This window comes from Punica granatum, chromosome 6, assembly GCF_007655135.1.
Source record: "Punica granatum isolate Tunisia-2019 chromosome 6, ASM765513v2, whole genome shotgun sequence".
Lineage (NCBI taxonomy): Eukaryota > Viridiplantae > Streptophyta > Magnoliopsida > Myrtales > Lythraceae > Punica > Punica granatum.
Genome location: NC_045132.1, coordinates 13,644,527 through 13,656,458, shown reverse-complemented (window position 1 = coordinate 13,656,458; position 11,932 = coordinate 13,644,527). Strand labels below are relative to the sequence as shown.

General features: G+C 36.0%; 1 protein-coding gene across 2 annotated transcripts; it reads right to left on the bottom strand.

Annotated features, from left to right (window-relative positions):
• LOC116211746 (protein MEMO1) lies at positions 1-4,695 on the bottom strand. Of its 2 annotated transcripts, XM_031546254.1 has the most exons (10): positions 4,486-4,695; positions 4,151-4,376; positions 3,186-3,270; positions 3,030-3,098; positions 2,712-2,824; positions 2,265-2,376; positions 2,013-2,156; positions 1,396-1,570; positions 637-766; positions 1-447 (listed from the first exon to the last, which is right to left on the bottom strand). In XM_031546254.1, the coding sequence occupies exons 2-9, from the start codon at positions 4,200-4,202 to the stop codon at positions 641-643; spliced, it is 876 nt and encodes a 291-aa protein (XP_031402114.1). In that variant the 5' UTR covers positions 4,203-4,376; positions 4,486-4,695; the 3' UTR covers positions 1-447; positions 637-640. The 2 variants fall into 2 exon arrangements, with proteins under 2 accessions (XP_031402114.1, XP_031402113.1); XM_031546253.1 differs by lacking the exon at positions 1-447 and having other exon boundaries at positions 478-766.
• Between the last annotated feature and the right edge of the window lie 7,237 nt (positions 4,696-11,932).

Below are 11,932 nucleotides of genomic sequence, written 5' to 3'. Positions count from 1 at the left end.
TTTGTTAAGTACATGAATGCATAATTTGTTATCAATCCACACAAACCTTGTAGAACTGCTAAGGATGTGCAACTGTATTACCCTCTTGGGCGTGGATATTTCTAATGAATATTACTAACCCAATGAACTGCACATATCAAACTTCTAGAGTACAACGGATTTTAATCAACTACATACCAAGTAGATTTTTCTTTTCTTTACTTCCAAAGCAAATTCCGTGTCTCCAATGACAGCGAGGGACATTAGACGCAGTCAACTCAATCAACACCTATGGCCAGTGATCTGTTCATACACTTCTACCCAAACATACATCACGCTAGGTATGGAAGCATGCCAACATTCTAGAAACGTAGATCCATATGAAACAATACCGTTTTGAATTGCTTTCTATTTCCCCGTATCAATCATGACTTGAAAGATAATAGACAGAAAGCAAAACAAACCAGCCTGCAAAACGGAAAGATGAGAACAAATTGGTTGGGCTGAACATGTCAAGTTATTTTGATTAGATCTTTGGACAGAAAACCCTTCGTCTGGAAGGGGCCCTTCAAATGTCAGTATCCATTTTCACATTTTTCCAATTCAAATAAAGCATAACTTATTGAGTTATGAAATATCAAACAACAGTATTCTTACAGCTTCATGTATCCAACTTTGCTGCCGCAGATGCATAGCTTACACTGCTGTCTCTCATGCTCTTGCACTGACTCGACTGCTCGTATCGAAGGAACTTTATCTTTATCTTGGTCGAACAGTTCCTCGACATCTGATACCACAGAAGCACACTGTTTTAAGAAAATCCACAAATCCAAAAATGGAAGTTGTACTTCAAATACCAGAAACAAAAGCAACATTCTCCATAGAAAATCCAGAAAGTTTTTGCATCATTAAACTGGAAAGCACCGTCCACCTAAGCATGAATAAAACTACCAAAGCTGCCATCATGGTTCACACAAAGAGACTATTACGCTTCCAAATGAAGCCTGGAACTGAAAATGAGAGTGCTCAGAACTTATTGATTTATTTTAACAGTAATAGCCACAGCATATCAGCACCACGGATTTCTTGGCTTTCACTGCAGAGTAAGATCATTAGATATCGTCCATCATCATGCTTACTGCTTTAATTGTTCACAGATGTTGATATTATTCTCCCCATCCAAATTATTCCAAAGAAGCACACAAAGAAATGTATTAAGATTAAAAGTGAATTATGAGAAAGCATTTCCTTCACCAACGTAGCAAAAGCTTTAAAAGCAATGTATGAACCACGTAGCTCCTCAAAGGGACCAATTACCTCCCTGACGGGTCCCTCATTAACCCAAACGACAATAAAACATGAGAGAGAGAGAGAGAGAGAGCTTGAAAGCAAACTATTATTAAACTGAGGTCTTACATGAAGAAATACACTGATTGGATGCCTTCCACAAATCGTATTATCATACTCCATCAAGTACTGCTTGAAAGCATCAGGATCCCCAGTTTCTATAATATCCATGCCCATCTTGTCCAATGCCTCAATGGATTTGTGTATGGCTCCATGTTTCTCGTCGTAGTGCTGGTAATTAAACCTGGAACCACACTCACAGGATATTGAATTGGAAGATGTAGCATGGCTCTTGTTTTAGCAACACCGAAGACGAAAGAAGAAACCAGAGTATCTGGTAGGTAGACAGGATATTGGATTTTGTTTGTTTCTAGGAAATTTGTTACTATGGAAGTTGTAAGAACTTTCTCTGCAATCATTCCTCAATCTTGAACATGGCAGAAAATGCATAGAGGTGAATTGGTAGTTCACTTGGATCTTAATTTCCGCAGCTGAACATTTTTATGCAATAAATATTGATCACTCTATCGAGTAGTAATGGTTCTTTATCAGAGACTGTCCAGACTTATGAGTAGCCATTTGCAAGAGTACACCATATCAACAATCAAGGGTAATAACTTTTTAGTACACTAAAAGAAACTTTCAACTGGTGAGTTAGAAGTTGTTTATTTTTTTATAAGACATACCGAGATCCCCAGTGGCAAAAGTCAGAGGAAACAGAGAAGAAATTATGCGGGTCATCAACATATTTGGCCAGCAACCGACCATACATGGCCTCGTTATCGGGGTTAACAGCACCAACTAAGATGGGCACAACTTTTACGAGATGCCTGCACAATCATTAATGCTATACATTAAGAACCTCTGATCACTATGGCTAGTATCCTTGAAAAAGAGACCAAAAGCAAATGTCTGTTAAATAAACCAAAGCATCATACCCCTCAAAAATTTTAGCAAGATAAGGCAAATGCATTTCCATGCTGTGCTCAGCCTCATCTACTAGAAGATCCATTAATTCAAATTTCCCGGTTGCCTTTAACTCCTCAATAACTGACAGACAGAGTAACATAAGTCAAGCAAATGAATTTGACTCTCCATGGCATGGCTAATCATTAAACAACATTAGAAGGAATATGCAATATAGATATCCATGAACAATTATACAAGTTAAATATGTGTGTGTGTTGTGTATAGTAAATTTACAAATATGCATATTCTCATAGATGGATCTGCTATATATAGACAGCATGATCATAGTAAATGTATAGTATTAACATCACATTATTTATTAAAAAAATGTCTCTTCTTGGCCATATAACAGAACATACATTTAGATCATAAACTAAAACTTTTCCGCAGAACAATAACAATATCATTTATGATACCTTCCAAATCAATAGGCAGGTCCCCTACAGGAGTCTTGTACACTGTGGCTGTTGAAAGAGCACATTTAGGTGTGTAATAATGATGAGAAGGCCCAAGAAGAAATATCCTGGATCTGAAAACAGTTATATTGCAACATATCAGCGACAAAAAGCTATTCAACTGCTTAAAAAGAAGAACGGCAACATGGGCATTTCGCAAATTAGATAAACTCTTGTTCTTCTTAACTTTTTATTTCTTTAGGCAGTACCAGTTGGTAATACGGTATGCTCGTTTATCAGTTAAAAGGAGAAACTGGATTATAGGCATGAAGAAGATACATATTTGTCGGGTCAATGTTTCCAAATGCATATGCTGCTGCCCTCCCAGAATAGGAATAACCAGCATGCCTGTGATACAGTTTCACCAAGACAATTAGTACAATGCAAAACACTGAAACAATCAGTGAAAAAATGGCAAAATGTAATTTTACTAACGGTGCAATGACGCCTCTCACATCTGGAGACTTTTCAAGGCCGCAAGCTCGGAGCCACCCATCAAGCTCTTCTCTTAGCTTCTTAGCTGAGAACATAAGATAAAGAAATGCACTGGGATCACTTTGTGAAGAATCCATTTCCCATTAATTATCTTCATTTACCTAATCTTTTTATCTTGTTGAAGGATCTTAATTTGTGGCAAATTCAAAATTATATGCTGATTGGAGTTGGAGCCAAACGTGCTCCTTAGACAGCACCAAAGATAACATATAAACGTTCGCATTTATCTACACAATTACAAATCTTAAAATGCAGAATGCTCCCTTCAACTGTCAAACAATTACTCCTTGAGTACTTAATGAAGACATAAAGAAAGAACCAACTTCACATCAAATGACAGAAAGGGAAACTGGCTCTCACGGGAATTTATTCGACGATGCTTTCACACCACGAATAATAAGTTTTCCCATTTGACACTACTTATAATCAGTACAGCCAGCTGCAACCCGATGAGTCACTGCATGGTCAAAGCTTCAATCATTACTCATTGCGGAAGCCCTTTCAGATTTCTCAACTCTCACCTAAAGAAAAACACTTCCGCTACAATCAAGTCAGCAAACAAACAACCCAAATAGGTTTTTTTTTCTTATCTTCCCCTAATGCTCGAAAATCCCATGCGACTGTAAAATTCAACTGGAACCCCCTCGAGTCATCTAAGCTTAATATCCTTCTTACAGCCAAAAAAGCAATCTTTTCTCGTGGGCGTATACCAAAAACACAACCGTTGTATGTGCTTCTGGCTGCAGCTATACGAATTACTGGATGGTACAGCGATTATCAGTATCGATCACTTCCGAATTTTTCATTTCAGCGGTTTATCAACGTCTCCCGTGAAGAAAGAGATAACCCAGAAATCGAAGTCAAAGCTCCAGGATTTGAGATAAGCTGGTAGGCGGGGGACTCACGATTGTCGGTGTACCATGATCCTGCATGCGAAGCTCTTCTGATTTTCTCCATGAAAAAGTGATTGCAAACAGGGGATCAGAATGGAAACCCTAATTTGGAAGGAAATTGAGCTTAATGTTGCTTTGTCCTTCTTCTCTGGGGTTTCCGGAAGTTCAAGCAAGGCACTGTTTATGCGATTCTGATTCCAAAGTGGAAATTGTTTTCACAAGAGCCGCGAATCAAATTCTACAAATTGAAGCCATGAACGGAAAACCCATTATGGGAAGGCATCAAAAAATTGAATTGCATTGGATCATAAAAGAAAAAAGCAACCAGATTTGCGAGAGAGGCATACCTTGGGAGCTCGGTCCCTGATGACTGGTGTGTTAACTTTTTTCTCGTCGAAGCTAAACCCTCAGCTGTCGTGAAGGATAGCGAACGCCAAGCCCAAAGATAATAAGGCAAGTGTGAGAGAGAACTAGGGAAGACGGATAGAACGGGAAGAGAGAGTGAAGAGGCAGGAAGAGAGAGATCAACGGATTGAATGCTGTCAGGAATTTATAAATGGAAAAATTACACTATGTATCTCATATTGTCGTCTTTTTTTCTTTTTTCTTTTTTTTTGATGAAGGTGTTAGGACCGTTTGAATTGAGAGTTAAAATTATTTTGATTTTGATTTTGATTTTGATTGTGAAAAATGACAAATAAGATGTGATTATAAATTTGACTTGGGAAACGTGTGTTTTTGTTGTGTAGTGTGTTGAGTTAAAATTAAAGCTAAAATTTTTGAATTGGGAAATGTGTATTTTTGTTATGTAGTGTATTGAGTTAAAGTTAAAGTTAAAGTTAAAATCAATGCACTGTGAATCTAAACGGGACCAATATCAAATATATCTCATCATAAAATTTCTATCCATTTTTTACTGAAATACTAATACGACAAGTTAATTATCTGACGGAATTGACATGAAGAGCGTGTGAGTCCCGATATAAGGGAAAAATCATACCATGCATCCAATCTTTTTATTGTTTCTCAATTTTATCATAATTTTTTATGCTTAATTTTATCCTTATATTTTGATAGTATTTCAGTTTTATCACAATCTTTTACTATTTTCTCAATATCATCCTAACCCGTTAGGATAAATTTGAGAAATTATGAAAAGATTGAGGTAAAATTGAGAAAAAAATAAAAAAAATTGGGAGAAAATTGAGAAAATATTAAAGGTTGAGTACCTAGTGTTATTTTTTCCTTGTATTGAGACCCACACACTTTCCATGTCAATGTCGTTAAGCAATTAACGCGCCATGTCAATATTTCTATAAAAATTGACGAAATGTTGCAGCGGAATATATTTGACACCAAATCATTAATGTTAGAATACCTCAGAAAAAAAAAAGCAATGTTGAGATAAACTAAAATAACATGTAAATGCTGGGATACATGACCGTTATATTTCCTTTATAAATTTAAGGGAGGAGTGAAATTTTATTAGAGAGAGAAATGATAGTTTCTTCGTTGAGAGAGAGGGGGAGAGTTTTTTTGTTTTTTGTTTTTTGTTTTTTATTTTTATGTTTTTCATTTATTACTAGCTCTTACCCCGTGCAAAATGCACAGTGACGAGAATATCTAAAAAACAATTCATCCAACATCAAATAAACTCAATATTAAAAAATATAATACAAATAAATTGATTCAAGAATTTGTATAATTTAGGAATAAATATAATCTTTTCAAATATAATTAATCAAATTATTTTCTTTTTCCAATTTCTAATGTTACAAATGCTTGATTACATTCTTGAAACCATAATTGAAATATTTAAAGGCTATTAAAAGTTTTATATTAATATTAAATCCACTTAGAAATTAAAAGTGATGCTTATGAATTTATTTATTAAAAAGGATATTGAAATATATTTCGAAAAGGGTATTGAAATATTCTTGAAATCAAATTTAATTTTTCAACTTAAAAAGGATATTGAAATATTTTTCAAAAATTTTCACGCAAGTAATTTTATTTACATTATTAAAATCGCAAGAACCTTAGAAAAAAATAATACAAGTAAATTAATCTAAGAGTTCATACACTTTAGAAATAAATATATCTTTTCAAATTCGATCAATTAGAATTGGTTTCTTTTTTCATTTTCCGTTTCTGCAAATGCTTAATTATACTATTGAAATTGTAATTGGATTATTTAGTTCAAAAACAATGTTGAAATACTTTTTGAAAATTTTTCATGCAAGTAAGTATTTACAAAATTAAAATTGTAAGGAGTTTTGTAATATTCAATAACCATTACATGTTCTATATTAATATTAATTACATTTAGAAATAAAAAAAATGATGCTAAAAAGAATTGATTACTTTAGGAGTTCATAAAACGAATGGAATAAATTTAGTGTCTATGTTTATTAAATTTACTTAAATTTGAAACATTTAAATTCTATGAGCGATTTACTTTTCATTGAGCAACGAGTGATTTATTTTTGTTTCTAATTTTCAATTCCACGAGCTTAAACATATTCTTGAAATCAAATTCAATTTTTCGGTTTAAAAAGGATATTGAAATATTTTTTCAAAAATTTCCACGCAAGTAATTGATGCAAATCGTAGCACGACTTCAAGGGATCCAGTTCAGGTTCCAATTGGACCGATTACGCGAGCACGAGCAAAGAATTTTCAAAATGAACTCAACGGACTGATTAAATAAGTTTGGACTCGAGCAAATTTGTGGAGGCCCATTGGACATGAACCATGTGATCAACAAATATCCATCAACATGATTCAAGTTATAGAAGATTCCAGGCAAGGCTAAATTCAGCAAGTGTTTGAGAAAGCTTCTAGAATATTTGATGATCAAGAGAAGATATCATCATATTTGTTTAAAATTTAAATCTCATGGAGATATTCTCGGGATATTTAGATTTTATATCTTTATAGATTATGTCATATCTCTATCAATATTTTAGGTTTTATTTTCCTTATCTATAGGAGGAGATATGGCCAGATTAGGTATAGTTTATGTCCATATATATTCATCTTTGTCAATTTTTAATAAAAATGAACATTCAGAAAATTGTGAGAGTATTCATTTTGGTTCTTGAAGAACTAATTCGAACTTATCGGAAGTTTCCGTGGCGTTCATTATCGATTTATCAAACGGCTTTCCACCACCGTTTGTGGCGTCTTCATCGACTTATCAAATGGCTTTCCATCACCGTTTGTAGCGTCTTCCTATATACCGAGGTTCTTGTTTCATAATAAATAACGGGTTGAGGTCAGTTATACAAAGGTTCTTGTTTATGTTGTAAACAACGGGTTGAGGGTTCGTCAATCAAATCTGATCGTGGAAAGATATTGGGTTCATTTAGTTGTCAAGTCTCGTCATTCTTGGCGGGAATCGCATCATTTGGTATCAGAGCATCAGGCTCCAAATCAGGTTTATCCTATCCTTTTTTGTTTCAATTTGCTGAGTTTCGCTTCATCGAGTTTGTTCTTTGTGGATTATTAGCAGCAAAAAAAAAAGAGCTGAAGAAAAAACGAAAGAACGAAAGAAAATAAAGAAGTTGTTGTAGTGAATTTGATCCAAATTCTTTGCATCATTGAGCTAATGTAGAGGAGGATCGGGAGGCTACTATTACATCAGACCATTCTAAAGTTGTTATTTCTCTTTCTTTGTGATCTATATTGATTATGTTCCCATAACATTCTAGTTTATTTAATCCTTCATAGTAGTTGCCTTCTCTTTTGTTTCCTTTTTTTCTTAAATTGCCTTCGACCATTAATTTTCCTTGGTAAGTTATTGGTGAATTTCTGTTGGAAATTTTGGAGAATTGTTCATTTAGTTTCAAGAGATCTGAAAGAGAATTATCGAGTGGAAAAATGCAGGAGTGGTGAGAACATTAGAGGGTTAAAAGCCACGTTTGTTTGAGTGAAAACACGAGTGTAGAGTGATTCACATTCTTGAGTGCAAACACGTAAGGGAGAGAATTGTGAGGTCCATTTTTTCTAACTTTATTTTGCAGCAATCATGTCTCACAACAGTGCTAAGAGTATTCCCGAAGGTGTTACGGAATTGGTTGATTCGAAAGTACTTATGGAGGCCATGATGAGTGAGACGTGTGATGAGGTTGGAGTTGGAGCAGGTTCATGAACGGATAGATCAGATGGAGAACGCACGTGTGGAGCAGACACGAAACGCTCCTAATGTGTGTAGGGGGAAAGAGTTCAACCGAGGGAAGTGAGGGTTGAAGATGAAGATAATTATGGGGTTGGTTTTGATGAAAAAGATAATCGAGATTCAGTTGTCAGTAATAAGAGACGTGTAGGGCAGTTTAGAGAAGATAAGAATCGGGAAGACAATAACCTGGGTAGTATTAAGATGAAAATCCCATCACTCCAAGGAAAAAGTGATCCCGAAGCATACCTTGAGCGGGAGAAAAATGTGGAGTTTGTATTTGATTGTTACAGTAATTCCGAGCTTAGGAAAATCAAATTGGCAGCCATTGAATTCTCGGATTATGCAATTGTTTGGTGGGATCAATTGGTGATAAATAGGCGAAGAAATAGGGAGCTACCTATAGATACGTGGGAGGAAATGAAAAGGGTGATGAGGAAGCGATTTGTTCTTAGTTATTACTACCGAGATTTGTATAATAAGTTGCAAAGCCTTAGGCAAGGTAACCGGAGTGTAGAGGAATATTTTAAGGAGATGGAAGTGGCCATGATTAGAGCTAACGTAGAGGAGAATCGGGAGGCTACTATAGCAAGATTTTTGGCTGGATTGAACCGAGAAATTCAAAATGCCGTGAAATTACAACATTATGTGGAGTTTGAGGATATGATGCACATGGTCATCAAGATTGAAAACCAATTCAAGAGGAGAGGCAATACACGTGCAAGCCAAAGTCCAAGCACATCCACTTGGAAACTGAATCAGTGGAAGAAAGATGAGAAGCAATCCACGTCGAAGTTGAAAACCGAGCAAAAACAAGAAGTAACCAGCAACGTTCATCAAGGTAAAACCGACGCTTCTACCTCCAGGAATCGTGACATTAAGTGTATTAAATGCCAAGGCAGGGGACACATAGCAAGTCAATGTCCAAACAAACGGGTCATGGTGATACGAGACAATGGTGAAATTGTGACCGATAATGAAGATTCCGACACCGATGATATGCCCCCATTGGAGGACGTTTCCGAAGAGGAATATTTAGCCCCTGATGCTTTGACATTGGTGGCAAGGAGAACATTGAGCTTGCAAACAAAGGGAGTTGAAGAAGTGCAGCGGGAGAACATCTTTCACACTAGGTGTTACATTAAAGACAAGGTATGTAGTGTGATTATTGATGGTGGTAGTTGTACTAATGTCGCAAGCACAACCATGGTGGAAAAATTGGGACTGTCCATGTTGAAGCACCCTAGGCCGTACAAGTTGCAATGGTTAAATGATAGTGGTGAGATAAGGGTGAACAAGCAGGTGTTAGTTGCATTTCGAATCGGTAAATACGAAGATGAAGTGCTGTGTGATGTAGTACCGATGCAAGCAGGACACTTGTTGCTAGGGCGTCCATGGCAATTTGATAGGCATGTGAAGCATGATGGCTTTACGAACAAATACTCCTTTGTACTTAATCAACGATCTATCACTCTTGTACCATTGACACCGCAGCAAGTATATGAGGATAAAGTGAGATTGCAAAAAGAGAGTGATCAAAAGAAAGAGAGTGAATAGAAGAAAAAAAGTGAAAATCATAGAGAAGCCAAGAAAAATGAGAGAGAAAAAGAAAATCAAAATTCGGCCATTGAGAGAAAATTAGAGATAAAACAAAAGAATTTTTATGCAAAAATGGGAGAAATTAGGCAAGCAATATTTTCAAATCAGCCGATGATTGTACTTTTGTACAAAGAGGCATTTTTCAATACTAACGAACCTAATCTCGCTCTGCCTAGTTCGGTTGTTTCTCTTTTGCAGGAGTATGAGGATGTATTTCCCGAGGAAACACCACATGGGTTACCTCTAATACGAGGGATTGAACATCAAATTGATTTTGTTCTCGGTGCGACAATTCCAAACCGACCAACCTATAGGAGCAATCCTGAGGAGACAAAGGAGCTTCAACGGCAGGTAAGTAAGTTGTTAGAGAAAGGGTACGTGAGGGAGAGTTTGAGCCCATGCGCTGTTCCAGTAATACTTGTACCTAAGAAGGATGGGACGTGGAGAATGTGCGTTGATTGCCGAACAATCAACAACATAACGGTAAAGTATCGCCATCCTATTCCTCGCTTAGATGATATGTTAGATGAGCTGCATGGTTTTTGTGTATTTTCTAAAATTGATTTAAAGAATGCTTATCATCAAATTAGAATGAAAGAAGGAGCTGAATGGAAAACTGCCTTTAAAACAAAATATGGTTTGTATGAATGGTTAGTTATGCCTTTTTGTTTGACTAATGCTCCGAGCACTTTTATGAAACTTATGAATCATGTTTTGCGTGCATTTATAGGTAGAATTGATGTTGTCTACTTTGATGATATACTCGTTTACAGCAAAAACTTAGATGATCATAAAGTACATTTGAAATCTGTTTTAGATGTGCTTATGAAGGAAAAGTTATTTGCTAATTTGAAGAAGTGTGCTTTTTGCACCGATAAGCTTGTATTTTTGGGATTTGTTGTTAGTGCACAAGGTATACATGTTGATGAAGAGAAGGTACGTGCAATCCAAGAGTGGTACGGTCCCACAAGTGTAAATAATGTTCGTAGTTTTCATGGACTTGCTAGTTTCTACTGGCGGCTCGTGAAGGACTTTAGTAGCATAGCAGCACCACTTACTGAAGTGATCAAGAAGAACGTTGGATTTAGATAGGGAGAAGAACAAGAAAAGGCGTTTCAGTTAATCAAAGAGAAATTGACTAATGCTCCTTTATTATCTTTACCTAACTTTTCTAAAACTTTTGAGATTGAATGTGATGTTTCAGGTATTGGTATAGGTGCAATTCTCACACAGGAAAGACGACCAATTGCTTACTTCAGTGAAAAACTAAGCGGGGCAGTCCTAAACTATCCAACTTATGATAAGGAGCAATATGCAAAACACACCAACAAGGGGCGTCATAAGATGATTTTTGAACCCGGAGATTGGGTTTGGTTGCATATGAGGAAAGAGAGATTTCCGGCGCAAAAACGTTCCAAATTGCTTCCAAGAGGGGATGGTCCTTCTCAATTCCTAGAGCGCATCAATGACAACGCTTACAAACTAGACTTACTTGGTGAGTACAATGTAAGTGCTACTTTTAATGTTGCTGATTTGCTTCCTTTTGATGTAGGTGATGATTTGAGGACAAATCCTTTTCAAGAGAAGGGGAATGATGCAAATCGTAGCACGACTTCAAGGGATCCAGTTTAGGTTCCAATTGGACCGATTACGCGAGAACGAGCAAAGAATTTTCAAAATGAACTCAATGGCCTGATTAAATAGGTTTGGGCTCAAGCAAATTCGTGGAGGCCCATTGGACATGAACCACGTGATCAACAAATATCCATCAACATGATTCAAGTTATAGAAGATTCCAGGCAAGGCTAAATTCAGCAAGTGTTTGAGGAAGCTTCTAGAATATTTGATATCAAGAGAAGATATTATCAGATTTGTTTAAAGTTTAAATCTCATGGAGATATTCTCGAGATATTTAGATTTTATATCTTTATAGATTATGTCATATCTCTATCGATATTTTAGGTTTTATTTTCCTTATCTATAGGAAGAGATATGACCAGATTAGGTATGGTTTATGT

Bases quoted from the DNA above. Each gene is read 5' to 3' on its own strand.
- LOC116211746 (XM_031546254.1), bottom strand. From the start codon at position 4,202: ATGGAGAAAATCAGAAGAGCTTCGCATGCAGGATCATGGTACACCGAC. The intron at 3,271-4,150 runs GTGAGTCCCCCG...TTATGTTCTCAG, and splicing joins ATCATGGTACACCGACAATC to CTAAGAAGCTAAGAGAAGAG. The intron at 2,157-2,264 runs GTATGATGCTTT...ATGATTGTGCAG, and splicing joins CTTGCTAAAATTTTTGAGGG to GCATCTCGTAAAAGTTGTGC.